Source organism: Haemaphysalis longicornis, unplaced genomic scaffold (assembly GCF_048455015.1).
Source record: "Haemaphysalis longicornis isolate Haplotype H1 unplaced genomic scaffold, Haemaphysalis longicornis Haplotype H1 scaffold_6, whole genome shotgun sequence".
NCBI classification, from domain to species: domain Eukaryota; kingdom Metazoa; phylum Arthropoda; class Arachnida; order Ixodida; family Ixodidae; genus Haemaphysalis; species Haemaphysalis longicornis.
In genome coordinates this window covers 119,341,163-119,365,301 of record NW_027526407.1, presented here as the reverse complement: position 1 = coordinate 119,365,301, position 24,139 = coordinate 119,341,163, and the positions used below count along the sequence as shown (strand labels likewise).

The 24,139-nt window shown below is 41.9% G+C and overlaps 1 protein-coding gene across 1 annotated transcript in view; it reads left to right on the top strand.

Annotated features, from left to right (window-relative positions):
- LOC144141136 (TNF receptor-associated factor 6-like) overlaps positions 1-18,187 on the top strand; it is a 35,613-nt gene extending 17,426 nt beyond the window's left edge. Inside the window, exons 5-11 of the mRNA XM_077672669.1 lie at positions 1,251-1,418; positions 2,778-2,852; positions 4,525-4,602; positions 5,193-5,285; positions 11,771-11,830; positions 13,908-13,973; positions 17,766-18,187. Of these exons, the coding sequence (XP_077528795.1) occupies positions 1,251-1,418; positions 2,778-2,852; positions 4,525-4,602; positions 5,193-5,285; positions 11,771-11,830; positions 13,908-13,973; positions 17,766-17,900 (675 nt within the window). The 3' untranslated portion in view covers positions 17,901-18,187. The remainder of the gene's footprint in view (positions 1-1,250; positions 1,419-2,777; positions 2,853-4,524; positions 4,603-5,192; positions 5,286-11,770; positions 11,831-13,907; positions 13,974-17,765) is intronic.
- Positions 18,188-24,139: the final 5,952 nt, after the last annotated feature.

Genomic DNA, 24,139 nt, shown 5'->3' with positions numbered 1-24,139 from the left:
GATAAGGTGAGCCCGCGTTACCGCCCCCTACCGCGCCACTGCTTTCGGTCGCGGATCCTGCGAGCCATCTGTTGTTTTTTTCGCTAGGAAAATTACCTGCCTTGCCTACCAAGCCAGGCATTCAGCGAAGGTCCGTCGGGCGTCAACAAACAGCGGCTAATTTGACGAAACAAAGTTGTAAGAGAAACAAGTTGCATGGTTCCTACACACATTTCTCACACTTTTTCTAACTTTTTTGAAATCCATTCAGTACTTTGATTTGGGCATAGGAAAGTACCTTAGCTAATATCGCTGATCTGTAGCCAACGGATAAAAAAAAACTTTCTTGAAATATTTTTCTCACAGACTACTACAAAGATAGCAGGTGCGAAATCTGATCAGCCCACCGTGCACTCAACGCTGCACAAGCCGAGGCACGGAGACAACTTCAAAGAAATACCTGCTCGAACCCGTTGGCCTATAGCCACTTCCATATAGAAATATTTTCGGATAAGTGCAAGCACTTCGGCAACAATGCCAATCACACACTCCATGCGGAAATGCAAAAAAAAAAACATTGAACAAGACCCCGTATCCCCCTAGACATAAAACATCCAGAGCATAGGAAAAACCTGCTGCGCAGCTATGATGCCATAAAACTGCTACGCCTTGTCAGGATGGCTAAAGAAACCTCCAGTAACCAAGACCTCCTGATTGACTGATGGAACCGAAAGAACCAATGCTCTCTTTCTGCTAAAATAAATTTATTTCTCTCTCTTGCTCCCTGTCTTTTTCTCTCCTCGTCTTGGCGTTCTCGAGCGCTAGAATTACGCCATCACTGGTGTAGTGGCTATCGGGCGCCTTTCCTTCTATTGCAGCAATGAACAGATTCGATAGCAATTTTAACACAATCTGCAAAAGCAAAGCAGGAACTCAAGTGGAATCCACTGCGACAAGCACATCACGCAGTTCTGCTGCACGCTGGCCATAAATATAGCTTTCAGAGTGCTCAGAGATTTCAAGGAAGGAATTAAACCATTTATTTTAAATGCCATATGGTTCATTTTATTCTAGTTTTTTGTAATGTAATGCACAAGAAAACTAGTCACAAGCTTGAACATGCCGCCCTGTGTAAAACTACCGCACCATCCAGACAGAAAAAATAATATAAATTGGAGCCTTGAAAGCTTTTGCGGCTTATTACTCGGAAGTCAAGTACAACTTCGTTCTACAGTTACTCCGCCGAACTCCTGATGTAACACTTTTTTCAGGATCACTATCGCCGATGCAACATGGGCGGGATCTCCAACAAGGCATGCCCACTGTGCCAAACAGAAATGCACCCAAGATTACTACCAGACCACATATCTAAGCAGTGTGAGAACAGGGTTCTATATTGTCCATACTGCACCGACGAGTATACAGCGAACACTTTGGAGGTAAGGAGAAATTGGGAGAGGATGTCTTGAGACTTGAGTGCGAAGGCTGAAATGCTGGACATATCACAACAGAAGCTGGCAATAGATTTCATCAAGTATTTGAACTAGTAGCGTGCGCTTTTATGACTTATTTTTATAGAAAACTGCTCAAAGTTCCTGGTAATCACGCATTCAATCGGCGATTTGCATTTCTTATGTAATGAATGAAGTTATCGGAACACAAGAGGTGAGAGAGGCAAACATCTAAGCATGTTCTTTATAACTTCTCAAGTGTGAGACAGAATAAGGAAAGAGTTTAGAAAGACTGCTCATTAACCTGCAGAGACGTTATTACTGCTATGATGCTGTGAAATAGCACGGGGATTTACATTTAAGAAGTTGCACTACTAGATCGGACAGCAAGATTTACAAAACCAACCATAGAAATAATTGGAAGTAGCTAATTCAAATAATTCTACAGAAATATTCTCAATTTGTATTAGTTAGGCTGACATTAAAACAGGTGGATCAAGAGCTAAAACACATGTAGCTAATAGACTTTTTTTTATCTGATAGTGTTTTTTCACAAACTTCTTTTAAATCAGGGCGATTGAACGACGAGTAAGGGATTGTGTTCACACAGCCCCAAAAAAGCAGCGATCCTAGGTATATATTTATGTAAGCGCAAACTCTAAGGCAGTCAGGTGCCTGCCGCGGCCCTTGACAAGACAGATCTTTCAAGGATAAACTGTAACTCAAGTTCAAGTTAAGTTCAACTCAACTCAACTGAAGTTCAAGTCAGTTTGATAGCTGTTAAGTGCAGTGCAGTGATTTCCTGAAGGGGCCGTAGCACCCACTTGACTAGTTTCAGTATCAGCCTGGTGTTGATACCTAAAGTAGTGTAAAGCGAGCGCCCAGCTCCTGAAAGACATTACAGGGACTATGGAGTTTATAATAATTTGAAGTGATTGTGCGTTAATAATTTTTTCTTTATTTCATTCTCTTGTGAACTTATTTGTGGCCTAGTGAAGGCAACGTCCATAAAACGGCACTGCACAAATAGCGCCATCAACAGTTTGCTTATGAGTAACGAGCACCTGTGTGGCCCAATAATTTGATATCGGCTTAGTAATGGCAGTGACCAAGCTTTGATCCCGACCAAAGGACACGGTGTCGTTGGGAACCCCTCTGTTTTAGTGCTTGACGCGGCGTAACAATGCTCACTAGATAGCGCGACCCCAGAAGAACTATGGCGACAAGACAAGCCCCTAAAGTGCCCCTCACTTAAAAACAAACGCTGAAGCTTAGTTTCGACGAAGCACATTCTGATTAAATAATATTACAGTACCATTCCAGATTTTCGGGTGATTGATTTTTCAGGAGCACCTCGACAACTGCGAGCACAGACCAGCCACTTGTGAGCATTGCGATGAAGACTTCGACACCTTTTTGGAAGTAAGCTTTCACCTTCCCCTATCATAGAGGAATTCTGGCAAGCAGAAATTTTAAAGGGTTCTCCAAATACGATTTCCTGAGGAAGACAGGGGCACGAAAGAATGCTTAAGGCTTATCTGCGAAATAAAATTACTGTTTCCGCGATGATCATTTTTTGGGTTTGTAAAATTTGTTCTCAGTGTAGATATTTACTTATATATTCCACACTAATCAGTATTTCTTACGCTATATTTGGTTCTAGAAACGCAAATTTAGGCAGCTATATCGAAGTCCTATCATTGCTAGTGATGTATTCTTGGGAATTCATCCCAACCGTTGTACCAACCATTTGTCTTATTCAGGGCAGGAAAACCAATGAAATAGAAAAAAATGCACGTGTGTGCGAGATTTCGGTGGACGTTAAAGATCCCCAGGTGGTCAAAATTAATCTGGAGCCCTTCACTACCGTACGCCTCATCGCGTGCGTTGCGTCGGCACGTTTAAGCACACATTCAGAACCCAATCAGTGCTTTGGAGGGTACATTTAGTGCAATGTTGGCAGCAGAACGGTTTTCGCACAGCTTTTTCGACCGCTAATAATAACAGGGCTGATGCCGGGGATCAGCAAAGAGGCATATTAAACAGCCCCTATTGCCTAAATATTTATATTGAAGTGCAGTTTGCGCTACCTAGAAATAGCCATTTTCATAAAAATTTTCATAATAGTTTTGTTTGAAGCTTGTTTTTAGGACCATATCAAAAGTATGTATTGATCGCTGGTACAGCAGCAGATGCACTTTCTAACATAGAGAAGAGAGAGAAAGCATACAAGTATGAATTGCCGTTAAAAACTTTATCACCGCTTCCTAAAGAAAGTTCACTTAAGCGCGAAACTTTGTGACATCATGGCTGCGTTAAAATTGCTTCAAAACCTCGGGTAAAATTCGTCCACCGTTTGGTGAAAGCGCGTTTTATTGATCATCAAACCTTCAAAGACAAACCGCAAACAAAAAAGAAACCCATGCGACGACATCGGGAGCACAAAGTAAACACGTCTACGACGACCTAAATGCATACCGAGGTCGCGTTTATGATGTCAAGGTATATTATTGTAGTCCTCGTTCGTGATCGACACCTGTAATGTCGTATCTGCAAAACCATTCCTTTTACGCGATTTTTGAGTCACCATTTCGAAGGATTGAAAGCAAGCTTTCAAACAAGCCCGTGTGTCCAGAAACATTATCAAAGCTTTTTATAAAACCAACCCGTCTGTAGGGAAATGCATGTGTTGACAGGATGCCATCAGTCCCACTAAAAAAAGCCTTCGCGTAATTAGTTGTCGGTACGTAAAGGTTGTGCACAAGAGGCAAAACTCTTCGAAGTATACGGCACTATGTTTTCCTCGATAGGTTGCAACTTTCAGTTTTTCGAATTCTAAATTTTTCGTGAATTTATTAGAAACAGGGAAGTGTACGTAATGATGTCTAACAGAGGTGCTTGTGAGCTTTTATTTTGTGGTTATTAATTTGTCTGCACAAGCAAATATACTTCGTTGGATGGAGCATGCTATTTTAAATGGGCAGCAAAATCACAAGATAATGGCTCTAGTGAGGCCGTTCTCAGATTTGCAGGCATTATTTAGAACAGAAATAATAAAACAAACAATTTGTATTCTTATTCTCACCCATTTAAGCTCAGAGACCAGCACCTGGATGTCTGCAGTCGAAGGCCGGAGAAATGCCCCTATGAAAAACTCGGCTGCAAGTTCCAGGTATTGTCTTATTCAAAATGGCGCCAGGGTGATGAAGCAAAAGTTTCTTTTACTGAAAACCTGCTTTGTCATGATAACACTGATATTAGTTTTAGCACAAATTTCAAAAAATACAGAAGAAAATAAAGCGTACATATCGAGCACTGGTGACGCCGATCCATGTATCGGCGGTTTCTCTTGCGTCAGAGTCTTGTTTGTGTAAATAATGACCACCGACCAAAGCTACTGACAAGACAGATATCTTTGAGGTTGTGGTGAAATGTTTAGTTCTGGTGGAAATGTCACCAAAACGCAAACGCTTAATACACTGCTAGCTATGCAGTTAGCGCTAGAACATTGCCCAAATTCTTCGTAGTTGCCGGATTGCCTGACTTTGATGTATCTGAAAAAAATTTCCTGCTTTTTTGTGTAAACTAGTCATTTTTGGCCAGAATAGAGCTGCGTATTACGCTGTCCACTTTTTTAAAATGAACAGTCATGGTGTTGGCTTTGCGGTCATTTTAATAATGCCCGAATGGGAAGCAAACAATGAACATACAGGTGATGTGTGACAATCTTCCTTTTGTACTTTTTTATAATTTTTATTCAAGGGAGTAGCAGTGGATGTGCAGAAGCACGTCAGTTGTAGCGCCGATGCAAGACTCCTCATAGAGACAATTGCCACCCTGTTGGAAAAAGTGGAGGTAAGAACATATTTTAGGCATTTTTAAACAACCTATGAGGTACTTATCTGGGTAACAAAGCATATTATATTTAATTTTTCGCGATTTCTACAGACATTGTCCCAGGAAATGTGACCACACTATGTAAACCTTCGAAACTGTGCTCTAATTTAACTGAGTAATTTTACTTGTCCTTACTTTAATAAGAAGCAATAATTTAATAATAAGGAGTAATTGATTTTTAAAAAAATTGTCATGTACATGGTAACCTGTATTTTGCCTTCACGGGATGGCACCCTGTATATGAAAAACCTGCCATTCGAATGAGTGCTGAGAAACACTGCTTACGAACGTTACCATTACCATACAAGAGAAAACGAATGTAATGAGAATAAAGGTGGGACTGGGGGTGTATGTTTGATAACAAATATTTTGAAGCACGTCAAAAATCCCTAGCAGGCCATAATTAATCTTGAGCTCTCCAGTATGGCACGCCGCATCGCCTGGGCTGCACCGGCGCGTTAAAATGCACAATCAAGCAATCAGTTCTTGATAAACAAGCAGTGAAAAACCGCTACATGAAGAAACAAAGGCACAAGGCAGCCGAGTACAGAGACAGACGAGTCCAGTGACTTTCCTTGTGCTTTCTTTTCTCCTCATGTAGCATTTTTCAGTGGTTTGCTTAATAAACGAAAACAGCTGTGAACTATACTATGACAGCTGTGCTTCAATTTTATTATGCCGTCATAGCATTTTTGGGGTTTAACATGATTTATCAATGACACTGTTTAGAAATATTCATGGATAAGATTTTAGGCTTGCAGATGTCTCTGTTAGAAGACGAGTTTGAGTAAAAAGTATCAGAAAATGTTCCCTGGACGATTTAGTTGGTAATGCAACAATAGGTACTTTACTATTGGATTGTATTGGATTTGGAGGAGGGGTTTCAAACTTCAACAGTAACTGAAAAAAGCTCGTAATTCCAGAGCACTGCTTTTTTGATTATGGAACGAATAGTATGCTTGTGTGTTATGTTTTTTGAACGTTCTATTAGGTCATTTTTAACTAGGTATTCGCTTTCATTGTGGTGTATATTGAAACATAGTGGAAACCAAAGACTGTCAGGCTGGTTTTCTGAAACAAAGATGCACGCGGGGAGCATTCTATGCAAAAGGAGCATTTCAACGGGTTTTTTTATGGGCAACCATCGTGCATCTTTTCGCGCCCTGGGGCCTAGTAGCTAAGTGTAGTAGATACAAAACCATGCGCGGATGCAGCTGCCAACGGTAAAATACAGTCGAGGAAGAAGCGTGTAAACTCGCAACAGTAACCATGGCTCACAGGCACTACAATTTTTCTTTACCTGTGAGTAAAGATTTTGCGTTACCGCACCTGATCTATTTCGACAGTGTCGTTTTTTGAAAGCAAGACTTTTCTGCATTAGGAAGCTTAAACAGGCCTCCGAGCCAGCCAGACCTGGCGATTGGCAGTTGGGGAAAGGGCTTTTAAAGACTTGACTGCAAGCTACCTGGAGTGATCTGCGCGCGGACAGAGTGCACAGTGCATTTCAGCGTTTTTTGGTGGGTAAATGCGTTCTTTACGCAAACAAAATTGGGGATCTGTTTTGGGTAGCATAGAATGGGGAACACGTTGTAGCACATCCATAAGCACCATGTTTAATAATAGCAACAATTTTCTTTCGTTTAACAGTTTTGCCCTGGCAGTGTCTATTGACCTCAGCACATAAAAGCTCCTATAATGCGTAGAGAACAAAGCCAAAACTGCTAGTTTGCTGTGGAATTGTTTAAGGATGCCTATTTCGAAAGGCATCATCGTTGTTGCATATTAGTGCTGACGGGATCTTCAACACCCCAGTGCAGCAAGTGCAGAGGGGCCCTATCCGTAGTTCACATACTCATTCGATGCAAGGCACTTGACACCACACGACACAAACATTCCAGAGAACTCTACAGACAACATATTCCACTACACCCATCGTTTTTTCTGGGTGACGATGCCATGGTTTCTGTGAAAAGCGTGTATATGTATATGTCAGACGTTGGGTTTTATAAACCTCGTTCTCTATCATGCATAATAAAATGTGGCCCTATACACCAGCCATCACCGTTCTCTCTAATTGATTTTACTATGTTCGGTTTACACGTTTTCATACTTATTTTTTGTGTTAATTACTTCTCTTCATTAAATAAATCTTCTCTAGCGCTATTTGCCCTCGTTTGCTTTGCGTCATTACAATTATCATCATAGCGCTAGCTGGAGTCTGCAAAATTAAAGTTCCGGTGGAGATAAAACTGTCATTTATGGTAAAAAATTGAGGTTCTAGATTTAGCGCGAATTATGTAAATCTACATATATGTGCACTACAAAGCTCATGTTTTGTTTGAAGGCTCACGTAGATATAAACTTAAAAAAACTTGCAAAAAGCCGTTTTCGTTTCACACAAAACTTTTGTTTGCCAGATGTCCTAAGTATTTGCCTCATCAATAAGTAACATTACGTGTACTACCACGTCCTTTTGTGCTGATGGGGACACAAAACTTTAACAAACACTCAGAAAGCATTCTTCTCAATAAAATCTGGGCTTAAAGGGATAGCACCTTCGAGAACTGCTAGGTGAAGCGCAATGGCGAGAAAATATAGTTTCTTTTCCCGCGAAAGATATGAAGGTGCGTTGCCTCACAAATACTAGACTAACCTAAAAACCAAGTGGTAGATGTTGCTTTAAAATAAAATAACCCCGATGAGTTCCTACCATGTGGTGGTACTTGGTGCACCTGTGTGTTTTGATGTCATTAGTGAAAGTGATTATACATGGTGGCTGTGATAGTGTTTCGTATTGGAATGTAGATAGCACTGATTGATTAAAAATTTAGCTGCAGTGCGTGGAAAATTTGAGGCTCATTGGCTGTTTGCTCACATTCAAGAGCAAGCCTCCAATGAAAATATATGGCCAACTAAGTTACCGCTGGGTTGATAAAGCTGGTTTGTTAGGCTTTGAGCAAGCATTGTTTTACGGCCTTCCCTAATTTTGTCCCATTGCCCATTCGCTTTTTTTCCCTTATAGCATCGCATTACCGCTTGGCACGTAAAGCTTCAGAACAAAACAGAAAGCATCGTAGTCTTATTATTAAGTGTGGTTGACTCGATGCATTTATACAAACGTGGCCTTAATTGATGTGGTGCATGGGTAGTATGCAGGTGCATTTACATGACATTTGAAGCCACCCTATAAGTTGCACTCCGCCAGAGCACATTCGTTGATGTGTCGGCGACATCGCTCAGTTAGACTGTGTGGTGCTGTACAACCCTGTGCCTGCGCTGCTTAGTTGGGGGTGCTTATTTTGAAAAGAGCTCTCTTATGTGGATTGGCGCCTTGGTTATAGGGATCAATCCTGGTTTGAAGTGCATGCTCAGGGATGACGTTTGAAGCTATGCAATTGCACAATCCACTATCCCAGAGTTCCCCATGGGGAGTGTCTGCGATTTTGTTGGACAAATCTTTGAACTGGTAATTTAGCAATCACTTCTGTTGTATATATCAGCAGTTGTACATGCTTACGTATTTGTACAAGAAAAGCACCGAATTGGGACACTGTGAAGCCTGTATTGGTTTGTGGGGTGCTAGACAAGCGTTGTAATGCAAGTTGCGTGATTCCACGAGAGAACAAATATGCGTGTACACGCGCACGGTTTTTCGTGTTTATTGAGTTATGAGCAAGCCAGAGAATAGCCTGAAACTGCAATCCATTTTCCTCTAGTGTGCGTCCTTCGCGAGAAAAACATTTGGAGAGGTGGGGCGGGTAACGCACAATTTTCGGCGACGGTAGTTGTTTTTCGAAATTTGGGGCTTTTCTCTCGGCAAAGTTTGATAGTTCTCACAAAAATTTTTCAAAACAACCTATACCAACATGACAAACAGGCGAAAACAAATTTTGCATTGTTCTGCGAAGAAATAAATTAGAAAAAAATGTGAACTCACGTCAGACGCTTGATTATCGCAAATTTCGGTGCCCGCTATCTCCGTATCTGTACATGTGAGCACATTGTAGTACGTAATGTCGACCAGACAAATGAAAACACATCTGTAAAAGAGTATTTGTCTATAAAAAATGTACACAAGAAGATTGACGGCCATGCTTTTTCTAAAGGTGCGTAAATTTAAAAATCAAAATAAAATGGCCGTGCCGATTTCTTAAAAGTTGCTTAAAAAATAATGCTCAAGAGGGTCAACACTACTGTTAAAACGTCTGGATTCATTTTTGTGTATGAAAGTTATAAACCGCTGAAATTATGCGTTCGACAAGCGACTCCATGCCGTGTGCTTCTTAACTGCCTCTGATTTTCTAGGTGCTTTATGGGTAGTTTTAAACTTTTGACGTCCTTATAAAGAGAAACTTACGCTTTTACCCTTATTGATTTGCGGTGTTTTACTGAATAAGCGCTCACACAGCTATGGATGCGGCGAAGACGCTCCAAGAAGTGCGCATTTGTGGGCGTAATGTTTTTTCGGCAAAAACAAAGAGCAGGGTAATAAGAAAAGTGTTGTCTTGGTGTGTTGACTGCCGCAACTAACCCCGTGCCGGCCACTTGTTAAAATGGAGCACTTGCTTAAAAATTTAGCACTTGTTTAAATATTAGGAAAAAAAGTTCCAATTGATTTCGATGTCGGATGCACACCGATATTTGCCAGGACACGCCTGAAGCGGGGAAAAGCCCACTGTGCAATGTAGTTATAACAGAGTTCCGGTCACAGCACAAGAAAACTGACAGAAAAAGTCCTAGGCTTGAGCCTTTTGGTACGTTTAAAGTGACAAACCGGGAAAACGTGGTAATTTGCTGGATGACGTGGCTGAGATTTCAAATATTTTTTTTCTTTTTAAGCCTCTCTGAAGCCGTGATCCTAACCGTACAATTAAAGTGCAATGCTTAAAATTTCGTTACTACTTCGATGTTCGCACATTTAAACGCGGCGCACAAAAATTCTCGAAAGGGCCATATGAAACGCCCTCCTTGCTGCTGTGCTATGTAACCGAAAAATAAACGGGGCTGCATCATAAAGACTACAATTGTTTTAGGTAGCTCAACATGTTAGGCCTTTTATTAATACCAACTCTTTAGCTAGCCTCACGATAATTTCTCGCGCTAGAGGCGTGTTCCTGGATGGCCGCGCCAACGCCGCTGCTGGCCACGTGGTTGTCCACGCGCAGGTTCATTGCTTATTGCAATTCTCGACATACCTGTAATCTCGGGGAAGAGAAATGATATTTCTTTATGTGAGGGCACCCAACTTGCCTCGCCTGCCGGAATTCACCCGTTGGGAAGGAACCGTGAGTTTTTCGCTCTACTTACAAATACGGAGATCAATACACCCTCTTTGTTGAACCCACCCACAAGTAAGTCAGTTACGGCAGTCGTCACTCCAACAAAACTCCTTCATTTGTTACCCCGCTCTTTGTTTTTCCTAACAGAAACGTTAAGCACACAAAGGCGCGTTTACTCGCTCGTCTTCGCCACCAACATAGTAGTGCTAGCTTCATTTAGTGAGACATCGCTTATATAAAAGGTTAAAAACAGAAAACGTGGATTTCTCTTAACAACGAACCAAAATTTGAAATGTACTTAGTGCGGCCGCAGGATGCGAACAGATACTTTTTTATCAAAGCGCGAAGCCAGGAAAGCAGCAGCAGTAGCGGACACACGGCATGGAGCTGTCTCTGGAACGCGTGATTTTCAGCCGTTGATAACTTCAGTGCAAACAAAATTACGCAAAATGTATTTCAGCATTACTGTTGACCCTCTTGAGGAGTCTCGTTCTCTAACTTTGATGAATAAAATCGAGACCGTTTTTTTATTTACGGATATTGGGAAGAAGCACAGCAGTCAATGTCAGTTGAGGTACATTTATATTTTTCTCTACAAGCGATATGTTAGATATCTTTACAAATTTGTGCTCAGCATTATCTGTCGCTAACAAGTTGAGATACGGAGATAAGAGGCATCGAAGTTAGCGAAAATCTAGCGTCTCACACGATTTCACAATTTCGATTTTTTCTTTACTGCAGAACGCAAAATTTGTTATCACCTGTTTGTAATTTTGGGGTAGTTTTTGTTTTAAAACAAAGTTTAGTCAGAACAATTAAACCTCGCCGAGCGGAAATCCCCAAATTTGAAAAAGAAAACCGCAGTTGCCGAAAACAGCGCGTCAGCCACCCCACCTTTGCAAATGTTTTTCCTGCGAAGTACGCACACTACACAAAAAGGAATTGCTGTTTTAAGCTAATCTGTGTCTTGAGCATAACTTATATAATACAGAAAAAATATTGCGCGTGTACACGCATGTTCGTGCTCTTGTGGAATCACCCAGTGCACCTTTTAGGTTTTACGTCAAATTTTGAACATGCCAGCAGTTCAGCTGTCTTTGCGTCGGGCAGTAGTAAATCATTGGTCTACGGAAGTGTGAATTATTATTGTTGAATTTCTTTCAGCAATTGACTGAAGACAAAAAACGGCTGGAGCAGAGGCTTCAGAGCCTGGAAGACAAGCAGGTACGTTAGAATACGCCATTCTTCACAATTTGCAGACACCTTATATCGCCAAATACAAACTACACTGTGGTCAAATAGTATGTCATTATCACAGAGCAGTAATATTTGCTGTGGTGCCAAAAAAACGATCTTTCGTCTGTATATCCCCGGGTTTCAGCAATGGAGGGCGGTATCGAGTGCGGGTATCAAAAGTAAGTGTATCGAATATATAGTTAGTTCTAACCGTTATAAAGTTTTGAAACGCAAAAGCGAAAATTCACAAGTGCCAGTTAAATCTCTTACACCTCTTTTCCCTTTAAAAAAAGGTCTGTCACAACTGCTGAGAACACGGCTTTTGCAATTATCTTTTATCGGAGAAAGCTTGCACAAACTGGTGAAATCGATTAGGCCTTTAGTGAGCCTGTACCGGTTTCTATCACACTTGGCAAATATAAAAGCTTTGTTGTTGCCTTTGTTTCTTAGTATGTGCAACTTTTAATAGATACGCGTGGTTTGTGGGGAAGTTCCTGTAATAGCATGAATTTTTTTGAAACGCTCGCCTCGACCGCTGTCTGCCTGTATAAGGGAGTTTGTGGTTTGGGGCTTTAAATCCTTTTTTTTTTGGTTAGTTGAGTAAGCGTACCACCATCTTAGTAAAAATTGTGAAATTATAACATTTGTATCTTTAACTAAAATATTTACTCTTCTATCTGTCTTAAACAAATAGGCAGTTCTGTGCAGTGGTCTGTAAAAGAGTGCCGTGTATTCTTGATTGAGGGCAAGCACCAAGCGCATTACTCACATAATTTCTGATAGAAAAAGAATGGACGCTCCCCGGCCCTGCGAAAGTGGATGTCCCGCTCAGATCTTGTAAACCACTACTCATGCTGGCGGGCGAGATTATGAAATGTTTCTCATTGTCTTGGGGGCTGGTTGGTTGGATTCGGCTTCTCTGGGTGCCATTGCTTGTTTATGACGCATGCGATTAGCGTCTTCAGGGGGAACTGCTGGGTCCTGTCTAGCCTGATGCATGCGCTAGCCCTCGAATGAGTTTTCATATTTTATTTCAAACAACTCTAAACTGCCCTCTGGGGAGGGTATTACATATGGTAAAGGGGGTTGCACTAGTGTGACAGAAAGTAAAACAAAAACCAAATAAACATAACTAAAAAAGGTAAAAATAATTTACATCGCTAGAGAGGAAACAAATACAAAAAAATCAGTAGAAACAATAAAAACAGTTATTGGTGCAGTCTCTAAAAGGAACTACGCTGAGTATTACTACACGGAATATTACCACACGTCATTTGACAGCGCAAGAACTGAGTTAAAGGATGCAGTGAGATGATAGAAATTACACATTGATATTTTTGCTCAGAGCATTAGTAAATTTCTTGTATTCGGTTCAGTAACAATGTTTGACGGTAGATTATTCCATTCTATTGTGCTACGAGGACCAAATGATTTGGCGAACATTTCAAACCCCCCCCCCTTTTTGTGAGAAGATGGAAACCTAACCCTTAGGAGAATGTATGGAAGGGGGGTTTCTATTGTTTGCCAGCGCCTTATCTATCTTGCGGTTTCGATGCATGTTTTGCAGTTTTTTCTTTACACGAATAGTGAGCTCGGTGCTGCATGCCTCATTATCCTGACGCATACGATTGGCATCTTAGGATAGATTTGCTGGGCCCTGGCTCAGTTTTTTTGTTTAGGTCTGAAACTTTTCCAACCAACGACTGCTTAACAGCTTCGGTGTATGAAATTAGATTCATATGATGGTTGCATTGAACAGACTTAAAGGGTGTTGTGAGGGTATCGGTATAAAGACTCCATGGGCTAACACTGCCATACTTGTATTACGTTTCGTGTTACAGCCGTGAGGTTAAGGCCGGATATAAAAAAATTATTCTGCATCCACTTTTCATAGTAGAGTATTATGCACCTTAAAGTGGCTCTGGTAACGGTTGCCGTAATTGTTCTCTAGAAAGCTCTTTCCTACTTATGCCTCTATCAGCCAGCTAAATCGTGGTATTCTAAAAAAATATTTGTGTGAATAATTCTGATGGGATTGTTTCAAATAATGTAATTTTCTTTGCAGAAAGAGGAAGCATTTTTACGACTCAATGCAGAGTCTACCACTGACGACCTCAGCGAAGAGATAAAGGTGTGTATAATAGAGAATCACCACTAAGTACCTATGTGGTCTTGAACTAGATTTTTATTCAGAAAAAACATTTGGGCAAGATTTTATAAGAGACGTTTTATTTGAATTTGCTGCCATAAGTAACCTATTCATTCACTGTAAACACTATTTTAGCAGCGTCAAAACGTAATAATCAACCGTTAGTGCAGTTTAGTTTGTGTGCCTATACGCGTATTGTTGGAAATACAAGATACTACCGTTTGACCTTGTACTCAATTCTGTTGAGAGACTTAGTCGTTTTACAATGAAAGCACAGTTAAAAACTTCAGGCGCAAAATTGGCGTTAATGGCATGCAAAATGACTGACCGATGGTTCACAAAATGGCCTAACGATAATGTGCAAACTGGCCAAGTGCTCAAGGAATATTCAAGAATGCACCGAATAGAACCATCACACAACCTTCTTCTGTGAGGCTCGCATAAACCAAGTATTTCATATTATAAAAAATATACGAAATGTCGCACCGGATGGGATACAAACGAGGATATTCGGAAATGCAAGATGAGTTCGGAATGTAAAGACCACCTTAGGTGAGAATTCTTGCTGAGTAAGGACAAACGTAGTCAATGGATTGTGTACTTCCACGTTTTCGACATGTAATCAGTACTACAGGAGAAATTCGGCAAGGTAATTACACTAGTACCATACACATAAATAGCGAAGCACTTTAACGCTAATCATAGGCAGTTACGGCTAGCAGCGACAATTGGTAAAGCTGCTTTGCCTTTGTACCCACAAAACACTTCCTTTGGAATGAGTGGTTGTAATGAGATGACGCAGGCGCGCCATTAACACCCCACAGGCAGCCTGCCATCACCAAACAAAGCAGGAACGTGCTCCCTTCTACGCTATACTTATTCTACAAATTCTATCAGTGCAGTGTATCTGGTGATATGGGCTGCGGACAATCCACGTCAAAGCAGCTCTTAAACGTCCAGTGAAGACGATGTGGCATTCCTGTCTAAGTTTGGTACAACCCCCGCACTAGTTATGCAATGGGAAGTGGTATAGAGTGCCTTCAAATTGCCTTGATGAGATACCAGTTCACTTTTATTTGCTGAAAGAAGTTGCGAAATTGTGCTAAGAAAATAGTTCGCAATAAAAATATCAGGTTTTGAAAATACTGCCGTTGGGTAGCTACACCATAGTTTTTTGTTACGAAAAACACGGTTGTATCCCCTAGCGTACTGCTGCAGGGCGGCGGGGCTCTTTCAGCAGTCGTATAAAAGGAGAGCAGTTTTGCTAGCGAAGCCGTAGCTGCGACTGGGTGCGTACAAGAAATAAAGCACTTGTACCCGCAAGGGAACGAAGTCTCGTGCAGAGGATACCAGCATATACGTTCTGCCCTTCAACAATATTGGTTTTCTATTAAATACAGAATGAAGAGTCATTAAACGTCCTCAAATATTTAGGTGCAATGGAGGCATAACTCTCGTTCTTCAGCATAAGCATTTGTTGCGTCTTGTTAATCATTTATACCTAGCTTTCATAGGTCTGAAGTAGCGAACCAATGTTTTTGCTCCTGGGATTTGTGGAGTTGAACCCGCACCTTCAAAATGGAAAAAAGCCAGGGAAGCACGTAGTTTTGCCGATAAGAAATCGCACTTGTTTACAAGTCTGTGACATCGCGCCTGGCGGCTCGATGGGCTCGTGACAGTTAAGCGAATTTGTGCAATTTCGTTATTTCAATTGATATCAATACCAACTTTGCATTAATAGTATTCCCTTGAATCATAAATCATGCTGATTGACTTTTTTATGTGCAGTACATCATTTTGGGAGGGAAAACGTTTTTCTAATAGATGTCTTTTGGTCAGAAATTGCATTCCTCACAAGAAAAAAAACGTTGGCAGTTTTGGTTCAGAAAATATGAGGTGGTCACCTCACGTAACCACCATGCATTAGGGGTCTACCATTCGTTTTCGGATGAAGGCCACAAAACAGTTCTTGTTTCCCCATAGGCACAAGGGGATTTTGCACGTTTCACGCATCAATGTTAGTCTTCAAAGCTGGGGTATTGTACTGCACACACCGCACCTGCACATACTGCCCGTTTTTACTGGACGGTGGGCAAGGTGGCCAATACAAGTGCCATGGCACTCTGTCCTATTTATTGCGCCACTTCATTTCCAGGTTGCTTAGTACGAGCTACTTATACAACATATTATCCCATGCTAAAAACTTATCAAAAAGTACACTTTATGGAGAAAAATAATCAAAAGTTGGTTACCTGGAGGATCAGCATGCTCGAAAGAGTTAAAGTAGCATTTTCGTTCTACCGATATAACCAGCATGAAGTGCCCAGTGTTTCTCAGATTTAACACCTCAATTTGTCGGTCCGAATGAGAAAAATTTACGTATGGCTTTGTATTTGGGATGTGCGGAGCCCTTGTACATAAAAAATATTGTCACGACCTTAATCAAGTAAATTAGTTTTGTGCATCAAAGGGTTATGTAAACGAAGGTTGCACTTGAAAATTTGTCGCAAGAAAGCAATACAAGGACGAGAAAAATTTAAGTTCATAGTCATGTATAGACATCGAAAATGATGTGTATTTTGTTGACAAATAGGATACACAGAAAAACATAACTAAGTAAATTTGAACGTTCGGTGGTAATGTAGTGTTTGTACAAGCAGTGCTAAAACAGTGAAACCAGTCATTTCTCTAACGATACAAAATATATTACGGGCCGTAACATTTCAGAAATCAGCAAGAACAAAAACAGCACAATAGAAAGTTCTTATTATTTTATTTCTAATTATCGCGACGACAGAGGTGTGCAATTTTCAAGAAAATTGGGAAAGACTGTTTTCATGTTTAAAACTAGAACTGTTCAAACTGCCAAAACCTAAGCAGCGCATTTTCTTAGGGCGACACCTAAATTTATCAATAAATCTAACAGTTAGGGGAACCTAAGGCCGTTTTTGAAATTTAGGGAGGTGTTTTTATGAGTGCCGGTATCGCTGTTAATAAGAGCTGAGGCATTTGAATACTAGATGTTTGCCCAAAGAACATGTTTTGGCAATCTGTCCCACGGCCACGGCAAGAGCTGTATGTTTTTGTGCATGTCAGCGGCAGAGCAGGGGGAGGGGTTCATAGAATAGCCCACGAATCCTACGCATACAGAGAAATGGCATATTGTTTTCGCTTGGGGCGCAGTCTGAGATTTTTATTTTCTCGGTTGCATATAACAACCCCAGAAATGTACGTCTGGCTACGCTGCGGGTAGATGACTTTACATCACCATGCCTTATAATATATGACACACAAAGAGGTTAGTGGGACGCATAACTACTACAATGAATGAAGCACATTTCCTCAAAAATGGCCTTTACTTTCGTCTTACGCCTGAACGACTCCCTAAGTTTTACTTCTTGTTAAACGCTATGTAAATGTTTCGAAATTAGAGAATGGTTATTGTGCTTGTGTGTTTTTCCAACTCGGGCATAGTAAATAGGGCTTCAAAAATCGATAAGCTATTTTACAACCTCCTTTTATTCCCTGTTCCCACACGTTTTCCCACCAAGGCGTCTGTCACATTCTCATGAATGCCTGTTAATGAATTCATAGTGTGACTGGTAAATAAGTTGAAAGAGCTTTGGTGTCAAAATTCTCATAGACGTTACGGCAGTCACCGCTGGAAGTAGGCAATGCAAAGCTCAATACCATAAAATGCACCATTCCCTTCAAATGTGGCCTGATTTGGCCTTACATAAAGCTTACATGTAGTATTTCCTTTCGTTTTCACAGGATCTGAAGAAAAGATTTTTGGCTCCAAGGAAAGAACCAGAGCTGGAAAGAAGACTGGCAAAATTGGAAGAAGCGAATGGAGTGTTTCATGGGCCATTTGGACAACTTATGCAGAACATCGCAGATTTGAAGTGACGTTTTCATTTTTTAAAGTAATGCGCTCAACAGTCGAGCAACTTTGGGTGTACTGTTCAGGGTATTTAAAATTTTTGCAACCAAGTCGGCAGGTACAGCTGCTTCCTATTCTTCAAGCAAAGTACCCTTTTGTCTCTTCTGTTGATGATACATTTGTACAACTTGTGAAAAGCATCGCGTGCTTTGGTAAACTTTTTATTTTCTAGAAAAAATCTCCAATCTAGCAAATGCAAGCATAATTGTGTTGTCATCTAATAGTTTGGGAATAAAATTTGTGATAAAATGTCTCCTGTCGTGCGTGCAACGTTTTGCTAAGTTTGAGTAAAAATTTTTAGTCTTCAAGGGTAAAGGTGATTTATTCGGTAAAGAGTAATCACTCAACGTCACTATTAAGAGCTTGTTTTGAACGTAACATCACAAAAGCAACACACTACCATTAAAACGCATCGGTCTATCGAAATATCATTTGCTATGCAGCTGAGGCATCTATCAATGAAGTGGTTGGGTGGGCATCACATTTTGTTTTTGAAACACAAATGTAGCCCTTTACTTGTGCTGCCAGCCAAACACCAGCTGTGTGGAGGAAAGGAATTCTGCTTCAACAGATGAGTTATGAAATATTGAGGTTCCAAGTTTGGTGGTTTAGCAACCAAGACCTCTATTAGGCAGTTTGCTTTCGTGTCTGGCGAAACGATGTGCACCGGTAATTAAAAAGCCGCGCCATTGAAATGGAAGAAATTTTAGGAATTGTAACAATTTGTTACCAGCATTGTAATTTTATAACACCTGTTCCAAAAACTAGTGGTCAAGTAACTCTTCAGTCGATGCAGAATATGCTGCTTTGCGTGTTGCTGCTTCACTGCCTTGACAAGCAACTTTGGTTTTTTTGTCTCCCCACTGCTCAGCACAGTGTTCTGTGATACACAAGGAGGCATTTATCGCTTCTAGAATCATCCCATTTATTTTACAGCTGCTGCCTATACTTCAGTATTCACTGGGCAGTACCACTCTGCAATGTACAATTGGCGGCTGCCGAGGTACATGTCGATTTTCTTGGGCCGTCGTTAGTGGGCACTTTTCCTCTTTGTAGGGCCACTTTTCTAGGAGCTCTTATCTTCACCATTGCCTTGTAATCATGATGTGTGCCCTTTTGATCAGAGCCACGCTAAATCTTTGAAGCATTGTTCATTATGCTCTTTCTGATGTAGATTTTTGAAAATTCCAGCTATTTTCAAGGGTGTATATTTATCATATGAGTTGATGCCATCACATCGTCTTGCAATTTTATGTCTTTTAGATGATTGTTGAGTAAGTCTATTCTTCGCAACGTGGTACTTGTTTATTCGGCTACAGCGTAATATATTATGTGCTAACACGCGTGGAAAGAGTAGTGGCAGAGGGCGCACGCCTTGTACGACGGGGATGTCTCAGTGTGTATCGGGTCCCTTTGTCAAAACTAGCTGCGAGCATGCAGCTTATATGACAAAAAATACACTGTAACAGTAAAAATAAATGTTACTGGCAATAGAAAACAATGTCTGTAGTAAGAGGGCAAAACGAAAGAAAAAATTACTTTATTGAAGAACGCGCTCTCTGCACCAGGCATACAGCAATACTTAAATTTTATGTTAAATATTTTTTGTATAGATTGTCCAAAAAAAATACACTTCAGTGATGCGAATTCGGAACTACAACGCAATGTACGTGGTTCAAATATTAAAGTGGGACTGAAGTAGAATTAAATAAACAGGCAATATTTTCATATAAAAATTGAATGCAATATTTGCATTTATTATGGCGAAATCTGATGTTTTGCCACTCAGTGTAGGCATTTAGCGAAACAGGTGCTACACACCTATTATACAAAAACTTTAGATCTCATTCAAGAAGGCTTGATATATATCGGAGTTTTTATAGAAGTGGCTTTCGAGACTCCAAGCCGGAATCTGAGTGAGTTACCACAGCGCCATCTCCGCATCTTGTATCCTCCTGTGGAAGGGTTCGCCCAACGCCTGCACCACTCTGTTTTCTTGTAACACACCTAAATGTAGGACTAAGTGAATTTAGCTATGCCATAATTTATTAGCAGTAAACAAAGTGAAATGAAGTGAATAAAGAGGAATGAAAGAACCCACCTCGGTGGCTCAGTGGTTAAGGTGTTGCGCTGCTGAGCACGAGGTCACGGGTTCGATTTCCGGTCGCGGCAGCAGCTTTTCTGAGAGATACAAAAAGCAAAAACGCCCGTGTGTACGAGATTTTTGCCCAAGTTAAACATCCCAGATAGTAAAAATTAATCTAGAGCCCTCCACTACGGAGTGCCTCGTCACCTTCATTGCGTCGGCGCGTTAAACGCTACAATTATCAAGAGGAATGAAAGAAAAATTTGGGGATTGTCCACTCTCTTAAACACTATAGGCGAAGCTGGTTGGTGTTCAAAGGTAGACGAAGCAAAACACGTTTGTAATTACCGCTTGACTATACTATTTAGTTATTTTGCAGAATTATTCGAAATATGAAATTATGTGAAATATTTGTGGTTTTGTTTCTGCAGAGAATAGTGGGGTGATCCCTTCATCTCCCTTAAAAGGCCATGCACTGACTAGACTCAAGTTCAGTTAAATTTAAAACATCTCTAAAACACCTACTTACGAATAGTAGATGAAATTATGTGATGTTACCATTGTCTCAGCAGCCCGATTAAACAATTTCATATGGGGTAGTTTTGTTAAACCAAGCCACAGCCATTCTCGGTAAACATATTTCCTTAGTAGGCGGCCATGGATCAGATTGAGGAGAAATCAGTAACGCAGGGTGAGTTTCTGCCAACACAAATTTGGCATACACCTAATATGTAGCCCTATGGCTGCAGTTGAGGTGGATGTCAAATTTTCCTTCGCGTAGATGACGATGTAGTGACAGCAGACGGGTACTCAGAAACGTTTACAACTTCACTGCGAAATAACTAGTGACATGTAAATAAAATGCGCGTCCAGCCAGGCCGCGCGTGCACCCAAAGCCTTCGCTTGAGCACCCTTCACTCATGGATGAATAACGGGGCGACCGGTTCCCTATGTACTATGATCAGCTTTAGGTGCTCACACATATCTGGCATTAGATTTCCGTTGAAGTCTGTGTACCCGTCTAGATCTTCAATCTCCGTTCATGTCCCCTAACAATATGACCCCTCCGGAACGTTTAAAATCCTCGATGTCCTGTTTAGACACGCCACTAGTTTTTCGTTTTGATCTTTGCTATCCTTACCCATTCACGAATACGACACACCTAAAGCCATCTCCCTACCCACAACTATTCCTTTCACCCACACTTGTTCTTTAGTCTTCTTTCACTCTCTTCCAATTAGCCCCCTTCCCTATAAACATACCTTTTCCTCCGCCTGTTATCAATCCAGCCGTCCTTTTACAACCTTCCCATACATACCCTCCAATTACCGGAGGCTCCTCCAAGTCCAGTAGGTGCGTCTCGTTCACAGCGTATACCTCGATATCTTCCTCTTCTAGCTTCTTACTAATCTATATCCACTTCTCTCTTTTCCTGCCACCCTGCATGTTTATGTATGCGATCTTCAATTTCCCCCCTCTCTTTATACGCCGTCGTCGTCCCTTTTGTTTGCGTGCAACAATGTGCACCGACCCCGCTATGTTCCTTTGGTTTTTACATTTGTCTACACCATCTTCGCAAACGCCTGTGGCCTCCTTCAAAAGCCACAGTTCGCGCCGCGTGTCGTCTTGTGACGGCTCCTCCCACCTGCTCGCTGAAATGAAATCCGTCACGCTAGAACGCCCTCTTCCGGCTCACCCATCGGACATACCTATTGATGTCTACGACAGCGAAACTGAGCTCCTTGATCAGCTCCCGTATGTCTTGGTTTATCGCTACAACATCACTTTCCACATGCACCCCTCTTCCAATGATCTCGGGTACTGTGCTCACGGCGACCTGCAGATGTGGGCACAGCCCGAAGTTCCTTCACCCCCTTTTCTAGTTGCAGGCGCACGTAAGCGCCCCTTCCCTGCAGAACGTCATTGGGTCCTCCTGCGATAATCACTAGGTTCTGCCCCTGCATGGTTTCCCACATATTGTCCTTTGACTGTTCTATACTACCCTGACCCCCTGACCGTCTGCCCCAGGAACACGCCAATCTGCACTCTCTCTTCCTCTCGCACCCGTCCTCTAATCTCCATCTCTGAGTAGCGCATGCTGGAGTCCCCCGCCACGATCACCATGCGCCTTTCTTCCTTTTCCTGGTGCGGCCACCTGCTCCCGCACCGCCTGAGTAGCGCTAGTCCGGGATCGTTTTCCGGCGTGGCGTCTTTGTCCTCCGGCTTTCCCGTCTCGGGGTCAAACACTGTCGACACACGTGCTCGTCACCTACGTCATTCTTTCTCGGGATGTCACCCTCTGTCGCCAGCTTGACCTCCATTTGCGCCAACTTTCCTTCGAGTGCCTTCCCCTGCTTTTATTCACCTTTCAGCTCCTCCTGTAGCTCGCGTACCTACACTCTGAGCTGCTCCTTTTCTTCCTCGAGCCGGTTGAGGTGCGACGCTATAGTTGGTGATAGCTTAACTCTGCAGCGGCTTTTCAAGATCAAAGGGATTTTGTGTTCATCCGCAACCAATGGCGTCTCGCCGTTTGTATGACGCCTGCGACGTACGTTTGAAAGGAGAACTACTTCCAATATGGCCGCGCTCGCTACCCCACCGCGGCTGCGCTAGGGTGCCACCCTAGCTGCGCTGTCGAGCGACAACGAGGTTGCCGAGAACCAACAGCTCTGTAGGTGATTTGTGTTACGAATGTGCTGTAGTGCATCAAGAAGCCGCTTATCGTTACCTGTCCCGTGTGTGTCTTGACGCGTCGTGGTTTGTACGTACGTGAGGAAATCGTGGTGGCACTGGTGGGCTGTTTTACGTACTCGGAACGTCGTCAACGAACTCGAACTGAGAACGACAAAGCGTCGAAGCTGCATCTGTTGCTGGAGTGATTGTGGAAATTGTGTCGGTGTAACGCAACCTTTGTGAAGAAATAGTGCGATTTGCTTCCGTCTACGGCAGTACCGGTGACAAGTTGCAAGCGTTTTCGTTTGTTGCTGTGAGCGTAGGCTGCGCCCGATGTTGAGCGCAGGCCTACGTGGTGTCCGTCCGGCCCGACGCGGATCGTCAAACGTGTGCGGCGTGTTTTTTGGCTGGATACGGCCGCTCGTACAGCCGAACACGTTATTAAGACGATTGCCAAATCTTACAATGTAAGGTATCTTTTCTTACCGATTCGCGCATTGCTTTAGCATGTCGGGGTACGAACGGAGCAGCGGTGTGGCGTTTTTTTCCCCCTGGCGTAAACAGGTATGATTAAACCAATATTGCAGAGACTCGCGAAGAAGTAAACGTTTGTGCACAATTATCCGAGACTGGGTTGGGTAGCTTTAAGAAAATCGGTATGAACCTGCCTTCCTGCGAGAGACAGGTGCCTATGGCGTTCTGTTTGTGCCAATGGGCACATTATCGAACATACAAAACTATGAACGAGTGCGAGTATTGTTGAGGTAATCAAATGTGGTTGCGTTTCGTTTCTTGACTGTCATTGGTTGGTCGTAATCATCAGTAGCATTTTTGAAACGTATAAGAGGGCTAAATAAACATCGAAACTGCATGATTGGTGGATTTTGAACCACGCCGTTGAAGGAAGCCGGAAATGTGTGGCCCCGCAACATGACCACGTAGTTTGTTATACATTGCCAAAAATACACACGCGCGCAGCTTTTTATTATGCCTGCTAAAATTATGGTGCGTATGTTCCCATGGCTACACTAAGTGGCATCAGAGAAACTGACTATGCATGTACTGAGGCTGCGTATTTCGTGTGCAGTGTGGAATTTCTCATAAGTTTCGTGAGCTGTTAAAGTTGTTTTGAAATAGCTGAATGTGTTTAGTAAGAATGAACCAATAGTTTATCTTCCCTTTATTTTCATGCAGTTTGTGTGATGGGCTTTATGAGTTATAAAAATTTGTCTATTGCAGCTGTGTTTCATAGTGGTGGCTGAGTTTAACGATTGCATTTTGATGCTTGTGCAGTTTAAGTTTCAGCAAAGGGGTTACAGTGTATTGGCAGACATTCAGATTTCCAGTGTCTCTGTCATGATAGACTATTATACAGAGTGGAGGACATGTTTTAGCGTCTTATCATGGAGCATACTTTAATTTAGATTCAACACCGCTTCCCACTTT